Here is an 18,681-nt window from a genome sequence, read left to right on the forward strand (position 1 = left end):
AGCTCGTGGCATCTCACCGATGCTACCGGATAGACTCTCTGGTTCTTATCATGATGGCCTAATTAAATTTTTTCTCTTTCATTCAGATGACTTGAGACTGAAGAAAATGTCTAAAGAGAAGGCATCAAATCCATCTGCACATTCCTTCCTTCTCTTTTTCTTCTATTCACTTCCTTTCTCTCTCTTTCCTTCAGTTTCATGCACTTGATCTCTCGCCGCCTCCTCCTCTTCTCTTCTGTGCCCCCTACCACGGCATGGACATGTTCTCACAGCCACTTTTCTTCACCATGTCCTATTCGATCGCCTTCCTTCCCTGCCCAACCCATACCTGAGGCAGAGCAACCTACGGTGGCAAAGTAAGATCTCCCCCTTGAAGCAGGCAAAAGAGAGCCAGACCTTTGTGGCATCTTGGTGCAATCCTCCCTGCCACTCTCCACTGTTGTTCGGACTGCTTTTGAATATGTGTGTAGTGCTAGTCTGAATAACGCTCCAGCGGAATAGCATTCAACCCATGCTCAAAGCAGCCTGTTTTGCTGTGCAAAATTAGAGCCAGCCCTGACAGATGGAGACATGTGTCAGCCTAGATGCTATCTAAACTACCTGCTCCCCAGCCCTATCCTGCATTAAGGAGAGCCACAGGGTCAGCCTTGCGAGGTAGTCCAGACAGGAAGCACACCAGAAGTACTAGCTCTACCTTTATTGTAAGGCTACGTTGACAGAATCTTGCAAGTCTGAAAGTACAATTCTCCCCCCTGGCCTTTACAGTCCAAGAAACTATGGAGGGTCCCTTCTGAGACATCTGCCAGGCCCCCAATCCTTCTGCAGGCTGAGCTGCCTCTTATCTGACCGTTGCCTAGTCTGCAGCTCTTCTTCCTGTCTCCCACAGACCATTACAGATAGGCTGATACTTTCCTGTTGGCTGGACTTCTGGTGAGAGAGAAGGGAAACCAAGTTAGGCGCATCCGCCAATCTCTTCCTTAATGAACCTGTACAGTCTAAAAAGGCAGCATCATTTGCTGGCACTGTGCCTATGGCAGGACAGGGCTCTCCCGTCGGGGCAGCAAATTCTGTGCTGGTATAGTTTCCTGCCAAGTCAAGGAGTGGTGGAGAGCATTTTAACTTGGTCCAGAAGACTTCTGTTTTTTTTTCCTCTTCCCTTTTCATTTTTTATTAAATTAATGGCCACTCGACTCCAAACAACCTTGGGCACCTTTTTAAAAAGTAAAGAATAGTGAAATAAAGGATTGTACACGTCCAGAGAAAACAAGCAGAACACACCAAAGAAAAACCGAAAGTGGCTCAAGAAGCAGCCTGCCCCCAAGCCTAGGAGAACCACCAGGTTTTGAAGGACTGGGTGGTGGGGGAGCCATACGGATCTTTGAGGGGGAGGCTGTTGCAGAGGCCAGACACCTCCTTTTCCTTCCCCTGCCTCTTCTTGTGGAGATACAGGAGCCACAGTAGGAAACTGATGAGGGAACTGTCAAATAGCAGCAAGCACAGGCATGTGTGAGAAGCACAAAGCACGGTTACAGTTGGTTGCCTCTGGGGTCTTGGGAGATCATTTTGCATCCATTTTCCCCTCAGGTTTGTTCTTCTCCCTGTCAAAATCCAGAGAGCCCTTGCCAAAAATTCATAGAGCAATTTCTTCACTTCCACAGATCTTCTCCTGCCTGGCCTGGTGCCTTCTCCTTTCTCCTGGGGGTGGAAAGCACAATCTAGGCTGTGTAAAGGAGTCTTTGGAGATGCAGAAGCAGCACTGCAAGTTGGGAAAGGCACACGGAGGCTCTGGGCGCAGAGTCCTCTGAAGGAGGCAGCAGTTTGCCATTCACTGAATTTCTCCTGCTCCTGAAGACTAGAAAGCCTTTGGCAAATCTCATCGTATCTCAGCTGATTCTATGGTCAGCTGGTCCCTCTTATTGCAGAAATGCCCGTTCTCGCTCCCTCTTGCACCTGATCTGCCTAATATTGTAACCTCCGTGGGGCAGAGCCTTTTCCTCTTCTGTAAGGTGCTTCTTAAACTGTGGCCTTGAAAAACATCTACACCAGCAGGAACGGCAATCTGAACGCTCCACTGAGATTCTCCAGAATGCAACCAAACTGAATTGCCTTTGCAAATTAAAAGCACTTTTAAATTTTAATTTTTGTGCCCAGCATAATTTAAGGTCTACATTTAAAGATATTTAGGGAGATTCCTAATGAGCACAATGCTTGCACCAAAGACTTGCTTCTAGTTATGCATTTATAAACCACGTTGATAAGATGCCCATCTCATCATGACTCTGGGCGGGATATACAGTATACTGAAAACAACGTTCAATACGGTAAAAAATGAAAGGAGGTGAAAAACTGGGGCCTGAAAAACTAACACAGAGATAAAGTTCCCCCCCTTCCCCCAGCACTTGAGGAAACTTACAGGGGCAACAGGCGTATCTACAAATAGGTAAGGGCATTGTGAAAGTCCACTGATAGTAATCATCATCATCATCAATCATCTCGACAAGCTTTTCTCCAGGATAAAGATCAGCGGTAACCACCTGTTGCTCATTTGCAGCAGAAGCTACAGAAGGTGGCTGATGCAGCATTACCTATCGTGCGACCCCACAATCTCCTCTGGACAAGTTTCAGATTTGCTTTTTCACCAAATAAATAAATAAATAAATAAATAAATAAATAAATAAATAACATTAAAGTAAAAATAGTGGGGGAAGAGACAAAGTTCGTTCGAAGATGCACAAATCTTGTCTTTTTTGCCACGTCCTTTCGTGCAACTAAAACGTAGGTATAAATCCTGCCTTTTGGGATTATTTCTGCACCACCTTCTGCCATTTCCATTTTGGGGCAAGGAACAGACAAGTGGTTGCCTTGAGGGGACTCCTGCCTTTTCCACTGGAGCAAACGATCACTAGAAAACAGCCACATTTCTCTTTGCGCTTCCTGATAAGTTCACGGCACCAGCTCAGCCCCAACAACAGAAGCGGCTCCCCCAGGCAAAATTTTCACCTCTGGCGCTTCCTTTTCTCTATGGAAACCATTTAGTTGTTTCTGACTGGGCTTGGCATTGCAGGTGGCAATTTAGGAGAGAAAGAATCGGGGTGGGGAGGGGGAGAATTTTATTTATTTCATGGCTGGCTGGCTGGGGAATTCTGGGAGTTGAAGTCCACACATCTTCAAGTCGCCAAGGTTGAGGAACCCTGGACTAAAGGATCTAAAAATGACACAAAACAAAACAGCCCCCCCACCCCAAAATACATTAACCCCAGGCCTGGGACCAAGCCAGGGTTTGAAATGCAGAAAATGCAGAAACAGGAAGGGGAAGATAAACTTGAAATTATTCATATCACCGGACCAGCCCTTTAAAACTCGTGTTCTACAGATATTTGCAAAATAAGCTATCTTTCCAGGCCCTTCTCCTTTTGGCAGCCAGGATGAAGATCTCCACCGGTTGCTGAACCTTTGGAGAGAATATTTATTTTGCAGGCAGATGCCAAAAAGGTGGAAGCTTGTGGCCCTGGAGCGGAGTGGACCAGATGGGTTTTCTCTGAGAAGATGGCTTTTGCCACTGTCACCGAACAAGACGTGACCAGGGTGGGTGGGTGCAGATGGGGGCTATATTTGTAGTAGCTTGGCGTTCCCCAAGTCATTCCAAGAGAAGGAATCCACCCATTGCGACGGCTCTTTTCTTTTCCATTCCCCTTCCCCCAGATGTTTGGGTCATCAGAGGCCAGGCCACTCTGTACCAGCTACCTGCCACCGGAGGAGAATCCTGGGGGGGGTGACACACACCTGGCACACCACTGCCCCACGCTGGGTGAGAGGGCCTCTTGGAGCTCAATCACTGTTTAATCAATTTCTGCATGAGGATGAAGTCTTGGAAGGCATCCACTCCATCTTCGAGGAAGAGGTGGGCCCACCTCTGGGAATGGAGTGGCAACCAAAGATCCGGACAGCAACGGGTGGTTAGTGGGTGTGTGGCTACCACGCCCAAGTTTATGTCTCCAGGACCTGCCAATTTCATCCAGTCGGAGGGTCTTGAAGGAGCTTATCTCAGGGGCAAGGCTGGGGAAGAGGATGCCCTTCCAGTCTCTTAGCAGCAGGACAACAGTCACTAGATATACCATGCTACACTCCAGCAGAGCTCTGCTTTAGGCCCAAAGAGAATCAGGATTATGTGTTACATTTATATTCTGCATTTCTTCAGGTCCTCATGAGGGCTTAGATGGGGCTTTCCCTTCATTTCATCCCCAGAACGACAACCCTGTGGGGTAGGCTGGGTGGCAAAAAAGGGACTGGGCCAAAGTCACCCTGTGAAGGTTTATGGCTGAGGGTGGATGCGAACCTCGCCAGTCCTAGTCCAACCCTTACTTACCACACCACAGTGACTCTATAACCTTGGCAAAAATGGTGATTTCCCCACTTTCTCAACATCCCAGTTCTTTTTGCCTTGTTCAGGGCAGACAATCTCTAGGAAGGGGGCAATGGGTTGAAAATCTGTTGATTTGGGGATTTATCACACCATTTCTCCATCATACAGTGAATTCTGGCAATTTTGAACACTAAAACTGAATACACAATAGTAACAGAATAAGAAGACTCACATAATTTATTTTTTAAGATTTTTTTTTTAAACCCACATCTTGGTAACTCAATGAAGGCTAAACAATCTTTAGCAAAAATCAGACTAGATGGTCTTTGGGTATCCTCCAGTATTTAAATATTCCTAGCACTAAGGATACTTCCTGGGCAAGGAATTCCACTAAGGGATGGCAGAGCAAAATCTAGACCGTTCCAGCTCTTTTGGAACATACTCTTAGTTGCACACCTGCTCCTCAACAGCACATCTTAAGCTCATTTCCAAGATGCTGGTACAATACATGGTAATTTCCATGTTAATAATTATGTGATGGGAAATATTTGATGACTCGAGCCCTGGCTTGTGGTTACTGCTGGCAGCAGTCAGTTTAAGAGCAAGTATTTCTTGATTCACTTACAATAATTGGTTACACCCCAACATCGCATGGCAGAGGCCCTTTCCTTCTGCTCCCCTCCCCAACCCAGTTTTCCCAGTTCCATCCACAGAGAGAGGCAGATATTCAGCGTGCAAATGGGCATAAAAAGGCCCCCCTTTGCCTTAATAATTCCAGTGGCAAAATGTGGACACGCCTTGCGTGCTTTGCAGTTTCACCCTCTTGCGTGGTTTTGGACATCAGGTGATACTCGAAACAAGAGCTGGCTTCTGGTGAAGTGCGAACTGGTTTCTTGCTGCCAGAAAGAAGATGGAAAAATGGTTTTAGCACACGAAATGCGTACTGTTAAGTTAAATCTGGAATGAAAAAGCATTGCAATTCACTATAATTCCCAAGCACGTTTGGAGGCAACCTGAGTTTGTCTGGGAATTCCACTTTTTGAACCTCCTAATCCCCGGAGATGTGACATTTAATTGATCCTATTGCTGTGTGGAAGGAAATATACTGTGCGCTTGTACAGGGCTAGTCTGTTATAGAGCCATGAGGACGCTCTCTGATTATGCTGCACAGCCTTCTTTCTGTCTCTCCCACTTTTTTGAATAGCCTGAATTAAGCCTGTCTTTCTTAATTCACTCTGAAGGTTGTTCACTACTATAACCCATGAGAATTTCTCCCGCTGCCTGGAAGGAGAAGGAGGAGGAGGAGAAGGAGAAGGAGAAGGAGAAGGAGAAGGAGAAGGAGAAGGAGAAGGAGAAGGAGAGAGAGAGAGCTCTGCAAATAGAGGGCTTTGGATGGAGCAAGGGAGTCCCTGCATTAGGCTTCTTTGCATCCTGGTTGGCTCTTAAATGGTCCTCTGATTGACCTTGTAAAGCTGCCCCTGCAATGCCGCCACTTGAGAAAACCAGAAGAGTGGAAGAGCATTAAGAAAGTGCTGGTAGCGAATGAAACCTTGCTTATCATGAGAGGGAGACTTAGGGATTAAGTAAAGTTCTGAATGATGCAGGTCATAGGCATGCCTTTTAGAAATATAAAGAAATAAGATTCTCACGCAAAGTTTCCTGGACTTCAATCTGTCCTCAGGATCCGCAGCAGCATGGCATGGACCTCTTCATCCATGTATCCCTGAATTGGAGAACCATATCCCCCCAATAGCATAAGTTTCCTTTCTAGCAACACTGGACTACACAGAGATCTTGCCCTTCAAAGCAAATGCCCATTGTTAAGTTACTGTGCTAGAAATAAATCTAAGACAGCAACTCCTGACACCGGCAATGTGGTAGCAGGCGGGTAAAGGAAACACTGGATCTAACCTTAATGGATGTGAGTTTTTACTTAACACATGAAAGGGGCGAATTTAAAGAACTGCAGCCCCTGCAGACTTCTACCCAAACTTCAGAGTTAAGTGTTCAAGCCCCAATCTGACTTGCAAATGCCAGGTTACTTGTCCCAAACCTTTCTAGTGCCTCCTCCCCAAACAATTTATGCTGGTTAAATTGTCAGTGCTTAATCCTGGGAAGAACTTGCATGGCATTTGTAAGTTATGCATCAGATTTAATCGCACCTCCATTTGGATTTCATCTTGCTTCAAATATTCTCCCATTTAAAAATTATTATATTCTTCCACATCCCTCGCTATCTCCTGAATAGCTTTATGGTCCCAGGAACCCACTTCTAAGCCTGCCTTCTCCCTGGAGGACTTTCTTCTGCTCTGAAGGCACAGCCTGAGGGGAAAAGCTGATGGGATTTTCCCACCTGTCTTACCTGGGCTGCGTTGAGCAGGTGGGTCCTATAGATGGCCACAATCTCTTGATGGTTCTTTTGGGCAACCTGAATTGAACCGAGGGAAGGGGTGAGAAACAGCCCACTTGGGCTCAGCAGTCAGCACCCCAACCACTTAGGCCCAGGGTGCGAAACATACATCATAAGAACCACTTGCTGCCTGCCACCCCCTCCTCTGTGGCCCTCCAAGCGGGCAAGGTAGAACAGGCAGCTAAGGGGAGAGGGGAGAGGGGAGAGGGGTCTTCCAGTACGTGAAGGGATGGCACAGGGCAGGCGGGTGCGTTTATCCTCTTGTAGTGCCTGAAAGTCGGAGAAGAACCAGGGTGGAAGCTTTACGGAGGGAGATCCAGACTTGAAATAAGGAGGAATTTCCTGACTGTGAGAGCTCTTAGCAGGGGAGCAGCCTCCCTGCTGCAGTCTTGGGCGCTCCATCACGGGTGGATTCAAGGACAGACAGGACTGCCATTTCCCTGGCATGATGTGAGGATTCCTGCCCTGGGCAGGTGGCTGGACTAGATGCTCTCTCACACACCAACCAGCCCTACGATTCTATAAGGCCAAAATGGCTCTTTTTCTCTTTTAGGCAGTTGGGCAAAAATCTTACAGAGGCCTACGGGGCCCCATTTCTCCCCATGGAAGCCCCACCCAGCCCCTCATAACCCACACTTAGAGCGCAGTTATATCATCCACAGCGCATGCACAAAACAAACTCAGGTCAGTCTCCTAATTCAGCCCCAGAAATGCCTTACAAATGCACCTCTGGGGTTTTGTACTGGGTCAATGGCAAGGGGGGCCAGTGTGTTGACCCAATCACTTAATCCCTAAAGGAGTGGATCCCAGACAAGCACGAGGTTGCTGGATTTGTCGCTGGCACCCAACCCCGCTCAGTCGACCCCTTTTGACTTCTAGAAGTCCTCCTAGAAAAAGAGCTAGAGAGAAAGACTAGCTGAAAAAGTGAGCCACTCCACTTCCGAACTCCTTGCTAAAGCCGTGATTGGCTGCCATGGACAAGCCACGCCTCCTGCTGCTTGGCCAATGCAGAAAGGGCTAGTGAGGCTGGAGCCGGAAGCCTTGCCATTGTGGCCTTCCTGGTGCAAGGGCTCATGGGATATTAGATGAGGCGGGGGCTGGTGATCTTTGACCCAGCCAGGGGCGTTATGTGGCTGCCAAAACTCTGCTAAGGAGCTGTAACTGGGTTAACCCTGACTGGGTTAACTTCAGTGTGTTGTGGGAAGTCCTCCCTGTCAGGTTCGGTCAGCACGGGGCTTCGGGGAAGCTCGCAGCCAGACCACGCGAACTCCACCGGCGGCAGCTAGCGAGGGAAAGAGGAACTGAAAGCGCCGCTAATTAATGGGCCACCTGCGCCCAGCCAAACAGGAAAACCGCAGCGGAAGTTTTAACTATACACTGATAACGGCGCGAGCCAACAATGAACGGGGCCGCAGGCAGCGAAACAAGATCGCCGCGCAACACAGAACCCTCGGGCTTGCACGTAACAGGGGGGGACCAACCCAAGCCGGAGGGGGACTGCCAATCAAGGACAATGGACCCTGACCGAACCTGCCATCATGGACAATCAAGAGGGATTATTGGGGGGCCGATAATCCGCAGTGGTAACGCGATCGCGGGGCAGAAAAAGCGCAGGAAGGGGGGAATATAACGAGTGATGCAATTGTACCAAGCCAGTCCTGGCTTTGCTTGTGACTGCTACGTTACGCATGAGTAAACCTCTTTTGTGAACCACACGTGTCACGGGAGTTTCTCTGTCGAACGAGGCAAACCTTACATAAAGCCAGGACTCACCGTTAGCGCTACCTGGTGCCACCGAGGAGCGTTTCCCTTTCTAATACAGGCATGACCAGCGACGAGGAATCTGTGGGTCAGCTGGAGCACGAGGAACCTGGACTCGAGGAGGGACGGTCAGAGCCACCCGGGAGCGACGGGACAGCGGCCAGGGCCGGGGACCCTCCAACGGAGCGGTGGTCGATGTGCGTGAACCAAGGGCCAGACAGCTCAGGCGTCACGATGACCCGGGGTTCGGGGACCCGGAACCGCGAGCGGGACGAGAAGCTCGCCCGACTAGAGGAGAGGGTCGAGCGGTGCCTAGACGCCGTGGAGGCGATGCTCCAGACCTTGCTACAGAGAGCGGGACCATCGGTGGTGAGTGATGGCACGAGCAACAGGGGTGGCAGCCTGGCACCCCAGCCGGCACCGCCCACAATGCCCTGGTCGGTGGACCGACGGGCAGCGGACGCCCTGAGACTTCGAGGCATCACTGGGAAGTTCTCAGGGAACCCTGAACAGCTGCCGCACTTCTTGACGCACGTCAGGGGTTTTATGCAGAGGGGTGGTCACCTATTCACTAGGGACGAGGATAGAGTATCCTACGTGGCCGAGCTGTTAGACGGCCAAGCAGCTAGCTGGGTGGTCGGACTATACGACACCAACGCGGCGGAACTGCGGAGTTTCCCGGACTTCATGCAGGCGCTCCGGGACAGATTCGAGGACACATTGAGTGCCAAGTGGGCTGAAGATGACATCCTGCAGTTCAGACAGCGGGACAAGTCGGTATCGGAGTACGCCCTGGAGTTCCGGAGGTTGGTAGAGAAGCTCATGGACTGGCCAGAGTCCCTGAGGGTGAAGTATTTTAAGAGGGGGCTCAATCCGGAGATCCTGGAGCGGGCACTGGGACGGGATGACCCGTCCACAGTGAAAGATTGGATCTGGCTGGCCGGAACGGCGGAATCGGCGTGGCGGCAGATTCAACAAAGCGCGAGGCGACGGGACCAGACAAGGGACCGGCCGAGGGAGAGACCCCCAGAGGAAAGGTGGAGCAGTCGGCGGCAGTCCACCGGGGGGCGAGAGGCAACCAGAACCCCGAACCTGTGCTTCCGGTGCGGAGGCAGAGGCCACCGAGCGGCGCAGTGCCCGACAGAGCGGGAAGGAGCCTCACCACGGCCCGAAGTCAAGCCCCCGCGTCCTACCGGGAAAAGGACCGGCGACCGACCGCGGAAGAGTGCAGCTGTCAGGATCTACGCAAACCAGATTCTTCGATTGTTTTATATGCTTTAATTACTAATTATACTTTTGCTTTAATTGCTAAACATAGATCAATAGAGTAATGCTGGGAATGTTATTCTAACCGTTTGCTTGACCTGCCATAAGGGGGGGAAGGAGGAGGCCAGGTGTCGTTATCTCTATCTTCAGCCAGACATCCAAGGCCAGGACGTGTGAGAACTGGTGGAAGGCGCGAAGAGCTGCAAGTGGGAATAGAAACCTAGAAGGGGGGGAAGTTGGGCTTAAAAAGACAAGGCTTTGCTATGTTGAGGCAGACTCAACAAACTATGATGCTGTGCGCTTCTCCTAAAATAAAGAAATCTGTAATGGAACTTTTTGGTCTCCAGAGGATTTACTGAACTTTGGGATTGAGTGTGCAGACTCTGACATCAGCGGTGGCGGTGACCGAAAGAGGACGGATGGGGTGGTCGACCCCGGAGACGGCGTCCTCCGGAGAGGACTCGGAGCCGGCGGGAAACAAGGCGCGCTCGCACTGAACGGCGTCTCAGTGCGAGCAGGGGAAACGAGGCATGCGGACCCAATCGGGGATGAGGACTGCCCTCCGTTCCGGGTGAGGATACACATCCGGGGGTGAGGTCCGGAGGGGAGGCACAGCTGCGGGCGCTGCTGGATTCAGGCTGCACCCACTGCTTGATGCACCCAGCTGTGGTCTCAGGACTCGGACTACAGCTGAGGCACCTCCGGGAGCCCATTGCATTCAGCCAGCTAGACGGCTCGCTGGCAGGGGGCGGGCCAGCTCAGTATTACACCAAGCCGGTCCAGATGACGATCGGGAGCCACCGGGAAGAACTAAGATTTGTGGTGGTCCCGGTGGCCGACTACGCGGTGGTGCTCGGCTTGGCGTGGCTGCGGCGACAGAACCCACGGGTCGACTGGATGGCGGAAGCAGTGCGATTCGGGGTCGACAGGCCGGCGGAGTGCAAGAGCAGAGGGGACCAGGCTGTGGCGACGGGCGCGACCGCAACCACAGACGGGGAAGTGGAGGATCCGAGGCACAGGGAGGCGAGACGAGAGCAGACGGAGCCCGAGACCCGGCCGGCAACAGCAGCAACAGCAGCGCCGGAACCCCAAGACTCGCAACGATCCCGAGGCATGGGAAGGCAGCGGCGACTGGCGGAACAACTGCAAAACGAGGGACAGAGTCCGGGGAACCCACGACGAGCGGCGGAATCCCGAGGCAATATCGAGACCTGGCGGTGGCGTTCGGGGAGAAGGAGTCCGACCAGCTCCCTCCACACCGACCCAGTGATTGCGCCATCGAGTTAGAGCCAGGGGCAACGCTGCCCAAACTGAAAATGTACCCCCTGTCAACCCGCGAAGTCACCATTAGCGGCCCCAGTACTATTCCGGGAGAAGAAGGATGGCTCGCTCCGGATGTGCGTGGACTACCGGGGGCTGAACGCAATCAGCAACGAGTACAAATACCCCCTCCCCCTGATGAAGGACTTAATGTCGCACCTATCTAAGGGGAGGGTGTTCACAAAACTGGACTTGCGCGAAGCTTACTTTAGGGTCAGGATCCGCGCAAAAGATGAGTGGAAAACGATGTTCAACACGCCGCTCGGAAGCTACCAGTTTTCCGTGATGCCGTTCAGATTAAAAGGGGCCCCGGGGGTGTTTATGCAGCTAATAAATGAGGTGCTGCACGACCTACTCTACCGGGGCGTCCTGGTCTACCTGGACGACATCCTCATCTACACCGAAACCCTGGCGGAGCACGTGAGCCTGGTGCGCACGGTGCTCCAGAGACTGCTGAAGGCGCAGCTGTACGCGAAGCTATCAAAATGCGAGTTTCATCGGGAGCAGCTGGACTACCTCGGCTACCGGATATCCAGTCGGGGAATTGAGATGGACCCAGCGAAAGTAAAAGATGTTCTGGGCTGGGAAGCGCCGCGAACCCGGAGGCAACTTCAAAGCTTCTTGGGGTTTGCGAACTTCTACAGACAGTTTATCCCGAACTTCGCCCAAATCGCCCTTCCCCTGACAGACTTGCTAAAAACCAAGGGCACTGGAAAACCCCTCAAGCCCAGCATGACACTCGCGTGGACTGCGGAATGCCAGGGGGCGTTTGAGGAGCTAAAACGGCGGTTCACAGCGGAGCCGATCCTGCGCCATCCCGACCCAGATCGGCAGTTTATCATACAAGTAGATGCGGCAGTGGCAACGGGCAACGGGGGCGGTCCTGCTCCAGCCCAGCCTGGAGAGGGCCATCCACCCATGTGCCTACGCCTCCCGCAAATTCACAGAGACAGAGAGAAGGTGGATGGTGTGGGAGAAAGAGGCGTACGCCGTCAAGTGGGCGCTAGCCACGTGGAGGCATCTATTGGAGGGGGCAGCTGAACCATTCGAGGTGTGGACGGACCACAAGAACCTCAAGGCCCTGAAGGCCCCGCGTAAGCTATCCCCCAAACAGGCGCAGTGGTCCCAATACTTCGGGAGGTTCAAGTTCACCCTAAAACACATCCCCGGGAAGCGCAACTTCCTAGCAGACGGGTTGTCTCGCATGCCCCAGCATGCCAGCCTACGAGAGGAGATCGTGGACTCCATCATCCCTGCCAGCAGGCTGGCTGCAAAGGCGGTGACCCGGAGCCAGACCAAGGGGGAGCGACGGGATGCGGCGCCTGTGGTAAAGCAAGGGTTTGTGGAGGCGGCGGAGCGGGACGCTTGGCTCAAGCAAAACCGAGAAGCGCTAACCAGCCAAGAGGGTTTGTGGTGGCACGAAGGGAAGTTGTACGTACCCAAGGGGTGCCGACAGGGGGTCATGGAAAGAGCCCACGACAGCCGGAACACGGGGCATTACGGCTTCGTGAAGACGCTCCACTTAATTCGGCGGCAGTTCCAACGCTCCGGAAGGACGTGGAGGCATACTCGGGGGGTTGCCCGGTGTGCGCGACGGCGAAAGGGGCCAAAGGCAAGTCTAGGGGGTTACTCCAGTCGGTAGCGGAGCCCGACGGCCCATGGCAAGAGATCACCATGGACTTCATAGTAGAGCTCCTGGAGAGTAAGGGGAAGACCGCCATTTGGGTGGTTACGGACTTATTCTCCAAACAAGCGCACTTTGTAGCGTGCCAGCGAGTCCCCACGGCAGAGAGGTTGGCGAGGCTGTTCGTGCAACATATTTACCGGCTGCACGGCGCGCCCCGACGGGCCGTCAGCGATCGGGGTGGCAACTTCAATGCGCGGTTCTGGAGGGAGTTCCTGAAGCGGATGGGGACGAAGCAAGCCCTTTCCTCCGTGGCGCATCTGCAGACGGACGGAGCCACGGAACGCCTGAACGGGGGGCTCGAACAGTACCTGCGCTGCTACGTGGGACACCAACAGGACGATTGGGCGGAGCTACTGCCATTCGCGGAAGTAGCATACAATAACGCTGTCCACAAAAGTACCGGCTTTTCTCCATTCAAAGTGGCCACCGGGAGAGACTTCGTCCCCATGCCGGAGTTGCCTCAGCCGGAATCCCAAATCAACTCCCTGGACGCCTGGTTCGCCCAAATCGATGCCACCCGGCGAGCGGCACACGCGGCATTGCAAAGAGCCAAAGCCGATTACAAAAAACACGTGGACCACAAGAGACTCCCCGAGGAGCAGTGGAAAGTGGGGGACCAGGTGTATTTGTCAACCAAAAACCTAAAGACACACCAGACATCGAAAAAACTCAGCCCGAGGTTTGTGGGGCCGTTCCCCATTGCAGAGGTCATCAATCCAGTAACCGTCAGGCTGACGCTCCCGAAAAGCCTCGGGAAGATCCACGGGGTGTTCCATTGCAGCCTGCTAAAGCTGCACCAGCCGGGGAACGCCTGGCACAAAGCAGAGGGGGTGCCACCACCCATCATGGTCGGCGGGGAGCAGCATTTCGAGATCAACCAGATACTGGACGCCAGGAGGCACAAGGGGCAGGTCCAGCTCCTAGTGCAATGGAAACATTTCCCCAAGTCCCACAGCGAATGGGTAAGCAAAACCCACATAAGAGCGCCGGATCTAGTGCGGGACTTTTACAACAAATAACCCGGGAAACCAAAATAAAGTCGGGGGGGAGTTGTCTTCAGGGGGGCGGTATGTCAGGTTCGGTCAGCACGGGGCTTCGGGGAAGCTCGCAGCCAGACCACGCGAACTCCACCGGCGGCAGCTAGCGAGGGAAAGAGGAACTGAAAGCGCCGCTAATTAATGGGCCACCTGCGCCCAGCCAAACCGGAAAACCGCAGCGGAAGTTTTAACTATACACTGATAACGGCGCGAGCCAACAATGAACGGGGCCGCAGGCAGCGAAACAAGATCGCGCGCAGCACAGAACCCGCGGGCTTGCACGTAACGGGGAGGGACCAACCCAAGCCGGGGGGGACTGCCCATCAAGGACAATGGACCCTGACCGAACCTGCCATCATGGACAATCAAGAGGGATTATTGGGGGGCCGATAATCCGCAGCGGTAACGCGATCGCGGGGCAGAAAAAGCGCAGGAAGGGGGGAATATAACGAGTGATGCAATTGTACCAAGCCAGTCCTGGCTTTGCTTGTGACTGCTACGTTACGCATGAGTAAACCTCTTTTGTGAACCACACGTGTCACGGGAGTTTCTCTGTCGAACGGGGCAAACCTCACACTCCCTAGGGAAGCGTATGGCTGGTTGTCAGGGCAGGGCGATGTGTCAGCTGATGAGGATTCCTTTCTCCCCGACCCACAAGGCTTTCCTCTATGAGGAAAGCGGGGGGGCTCCAATATGTGCATTCCTCATACAGAAGGCTGAATGGGAATGAGATATTCGCAGTTCCTTTCCAAAGTGGAATCCCGGTTTATGGGATTTGCAGCATCTCCAAGAAACTCCTAGAAGCTGCAAGTTCAGGGATGTCCACCAGGGTGTGGTCAGAAAAGTCAAGATGGCAGCTGTGCTGCTGTGATCAAATCTCCACCTCTCTTTATGTGCAGATTCCACATAAATCCTCACCGACTAGCGAGAGAGAAATTGCTGAGCTGAAACTGGATTAGGTTTGCCTCTCCTGGACTGAATACTTCTCACTGGCTCAGGGTGGTTCAAATTACTGATTTTTTTGGCTGCAAAAGTCTTGCTTGGGATCACTAGAACCAGCTTGTCCAAATGCCATGAATGCCCACTCTAGAATCAATTCATCTCCAGAGTGTCACACACCTACGTAAAGTCCTGCGCAACTCACCTCATTCTGCAGGATCAAGCGGGTGCGTTCACTGCGTAGGTTGAGGATTTCGCTTGAGAGCTTCTCCGTTTCCTTCAGCAACTTTTTGATCTGAGGGAAATGAAAAAGACAGTATGCAAAATCCCACCAGCCTTAGGGACTTCTGGATCAAACTTCTTCTTAGACTCATTCTCCCTGTCTATCAAACGGGATCATTTTTTAACTGCAGAGCCACTAGTGAGGACCTATCAAATATTCATTTTTTGGTGTGTGTATTAAAACATGCTGATAATAATGGCTGCAGTTCCACAGAAAAAAATGGTGTGTATTTTTATAGCTGAACACTCTGGGATTGCATCAGGATCCAGAATCATTTGATCCCACAACAATCATCAGTTGCTCAAATAATTGCTCACTCACAAAGCCCCATATAGAAACTTCAGCCAGATGTTTGCGCCACTTTCGCGCTGTGCCATTAAAGTTGTCTGCTTTTGTATTTCTGGCAGAGCTCCATCACCTGCAGGGCTCAGCACCACCTTTGGGCAACTTCCAAAAGATTTCTCTGAACTGTGATAGAAGGAGAAATCCGCTAAGTCCACTGGAGCAAACCAAATTAACTGTGCTTAATTTATGAGTTTGTAGCTCAATTAAATTGAAATAATTTTTTTGTCCTGGCCCTTCTTACTTTGGGGAATGTATCCCATGAAATCCTCCACAGGGACTGAGTCAAGGACTTCAGTCTGAAAAGAGCTGTGCACCCCTTCACAATCCAGGTCATCGCGGTCTTTTCAACAAACCACAGTTTAAAAGTTATGGATGAGCATTATACGAGAACAAAGATTCCACAACCTAACTTGTAGGGAGAGCTGCATGGGGAAACATGTAAAATTTCCTGTCATTTCAGGAAGAAAATCGCTGAAACCTTAAAGTAGGGAGATCGTAGTTAACACACAAAGAACCCCCAGATCCTTGTGCTGCCCACCTGTGCAATATGGCCCCACTCCTTCTGTGGCCTTCCGTGCTCCAGAAGTTCAGTGTGACCCTTGGCTTCCCAAAAGTTGCCTCCCCCCCTTTGTTCTGGATGCTCCTACCTTGGCTTCTCTGTCCTGGCACATCTTGGACATTTCATCCACCTTCTTATTCAACTTTTCCACTGTACTTCCCAGCATCTGTGACTTCCCTCTCAGCTCTTCCACTTCCTCCTCATGCTCCAGAGCCTCAGCCATCAGCTCTTGATTCTTCTTCAGTTCATAGTCAAGGGCTTCCTTGTGACGCGCAGATGCTCCACTAGCTTCCTGGTATTTCTCCCGGAGGGCAGCCAGCTCCTCCCCCAGGACCTGAGCCCTGGTAGAAAGCATGCTGCAGATCTTCTCATACTTGCTGAGGGCCTGCTCCTCTTCCTGGCGCAGCTTGGCCATCTGGGCCATGACTTGATCCAGCAGCTGCATCAGGCTGGCCACCTTGATGCTTCCCAGAGTCACCTGGGATGCACCCAGCACCTTCTTCAGCTCCTGCAAACCTTTCTCGAGCTCAACCATCTGCTCTCTGACTCTCCAGTTTTCTCCTATGACATCTGAAGCCTCTAAGAAAATTTCCTTACAAGGTTTTTCATCTCCTGGGAAGCAGTCAAGGCTCCTGGGATCAACCAAGAGGGTTCGGTCCACCTCCAGCGCATGGTTTTCCTCTTCCATCTCGGACACCAGTTGCAGGGCTTCATTTTGCTTCCTCACCACATTGTCCAATTTCCAGTGTAGCTCCTTCAAGATGTAACTGTCTAGGTTTTCAGCTGCTATATTGCTGGCATCTTGGGTTATCTTTTTGAGGAAGTTATTTCTCACAAACATCATCTCCTTTCTCTGCTCCTCCAGCTTCAGGCGCAGCTTCCCCGATTCCTCTTTCTCCAGTGAGAGCTGTTGGGACAAGACATCCACAGTCCGCTTCAGCTCCTCCACCAGGCACCCTGTCCTCTCGGCCCGAGGAGAACCCTCTTTGGAAGAACGTAATTTCTGTAGCTCCTCCTGCAGCTTCTCCCTTTCCCTGCTCAGCTGAGCCAGTTCTTTCACGAGGCCACCATTGTTCTGCTTGAGGTCCCACACCTCCTTCTCTAGGTCAGAGCTTTTCCGACATGGACGAGCCTTGTTTTCTACCAGCTCAGGCTTTGGCCTGAGCTTCACCTGCCCAACCAGCCCATTATGGAGCTGGGTCTTTTCTGCCCCAATGTCTTCCAGCTCCTCAAGGGCCTTTGAGCTGCCTGGCTCATCGCCAAAGGCATTCTTCTCTTCTTCAGAAAGGCCGTTGCCATTGACCCAGGTTCTGGATGGAGGGGCCAAAATAGCTTCTTGAAGAGGCCTGACTTTTTCCAGGAGGGTGGCACAGACCTGCTCCAGCTTGGCCAGAGCATCCTCAAGGCCCGTGACCACCTTCTTCCAGGCAGAGATGCACTTCTTGACTGCCCCGGATGGCACCGCTTGGAACTGCAGCCTGCTCCTGACAGCCTCTTCTGCTTCTTTCTTCAGGGCCTCGTTTTCAGCCACCACTGCCACCGTCTCCTTCTGTACCCTGGAATGGGTCTCCTCCATCTCCTTAATGAATTGAGCCACCTTTGCATGGGCAAGCCCGTTCTCAGGGGGTTCGGCCATGTGTTTGCCCAAGAGCCCACGCAGCCTTCGGTTTTCATCCCCCAGCTCCAGCACACGAGCCTCCATTTCCTTGAGAGCCGCATTCTGGGACTTTTTCTTGGCTTCAAAGACCCCAATCACAGCCCTCATGTTCTCCATGTGACCCTCCATCTCTTGCACCCTCTTTGTTGCACTCGCCTTCTCCTCCAGGGCTGCAGCCACTTCGCTCTGCAGGCGCCTCAGCTCCGTTTGCTGCCGCTTCTGCTCCTCCGCCTCCTCCTCTCCAGGCCACTGTACCTTCTTGGGCTGGACCATGGCGGGCTTGGGCTCCTCTCGTCCTGCTTCTTGCATTGTAGCCACCATTTTGAGCCGTTCCTTCTCTGCTTCTTGTTGCTTCTTCCTCTCCTTCAGTTCTTGTACTTGCTGTGCCAAAAGGTTGAGATAATAATCTTCCTCCGTGGCATCACGGCTGTACCGCTGACTGAGCTGCTTCCAGTCCTTGCCCCTTCCCTCCTGTTCCGGCAGGAGCTGGCTGATCTCCTGCACTTGGTCCCACACTCTCTCCTTCAACAGCTTGGATCCCTCAGAGAGAACCTCACATTCTTTCATCTTTTGATCCAGCTGCAGCTCTAACTGGATCACTTTCATCTTCTCTTCCCGGAACCTGCTCCGCCATTCTCGTAACTCGGGGTCCTCCTCAGCCTCTTCTTCATCATCACTTTGATCTCCTCCCTCACTCTGGAAGGCCAAGCTACTCACATCGGTCTCTTTCCCACTCTCAGATGGCACCTGAATGAAAAGTTGCAGAAATCATCTGGACAAGCTGGAGCAAACATGTGCAGCAAGAACTGATTGTTCCTGACTTTTCATGGATGCCAATTTTCAGAGGGACGATGGTCTTAAATTTACTGCACCAAAAACATAAAGACCTTTGCAGGACCTTAGAGACCAACACGTTTATGGTGGTGCAAAGCCAGAAGTAGCTCCTGAAGTTTGAGACTCAACCCCAGACAATACTTTTAAAATGCCTCCCAACATCAGAAGTGGTGAAAAGTGATAGAAAACCAGTTTCTACATACAGATTTGAAAATATTCC

The 18,681-nt window shown here is 52.0% G+C and overlaps 1 protein-coding gene across 1 annotated transcript in view; it reads right to left on the reverse strand.

The window, feature by feature from the left end:
* Positions 1-4,639: 4,639 nt before the first annotated feature.
* Positions 4,640-18,681, reverse strand: part of ANKRD35 (ankyrin repeat domain 35) — a 31,894-nt gene continuing 17,852 nt past the window's right edge. The window contains exons 10-14 of the mRNA XM_088151142.1: positions 16,059-18,374; positions 14,989-15,078; positions 6,726-6,791; positions 6,013-6,086; positions 4,640-5,259 (exon numbers count right to left, since the gene is read on the reverse strand). Of these exons, the coding sequence (XP_088007268.1) occupies positions 6,030-6,086; positions 6,726-6,791; positions 14,989-15,078; positions 16,059-18,374 (2,529 nt within the window). The 3' untranslated portion in view covers positions 4,640-5,259; positions 6,013-6,029. The remainder of the gene's footprint in view (positions 5,260-6,012; positions 6,087-6,725; positions 6,792-14,988; positions 15,079-16,058; positions 18,375-18,681) is intronic.

Source organism: Python bivittatus, unplaced genomic scaffold (genome assembly GCF_059951505.1).
Source record: "Python bivittatus isolate LINGU-HERP-01145 unplaced genomic scaffold, Pbiv_v1 ctg000660_np1212, whole genome shotgun sequence".
Lineage (NCBI taxonomy): Eukaryota > Metazoa > Chordata > Lepidosauria > Squamata > Pythonidae > Python > Python bivittatus.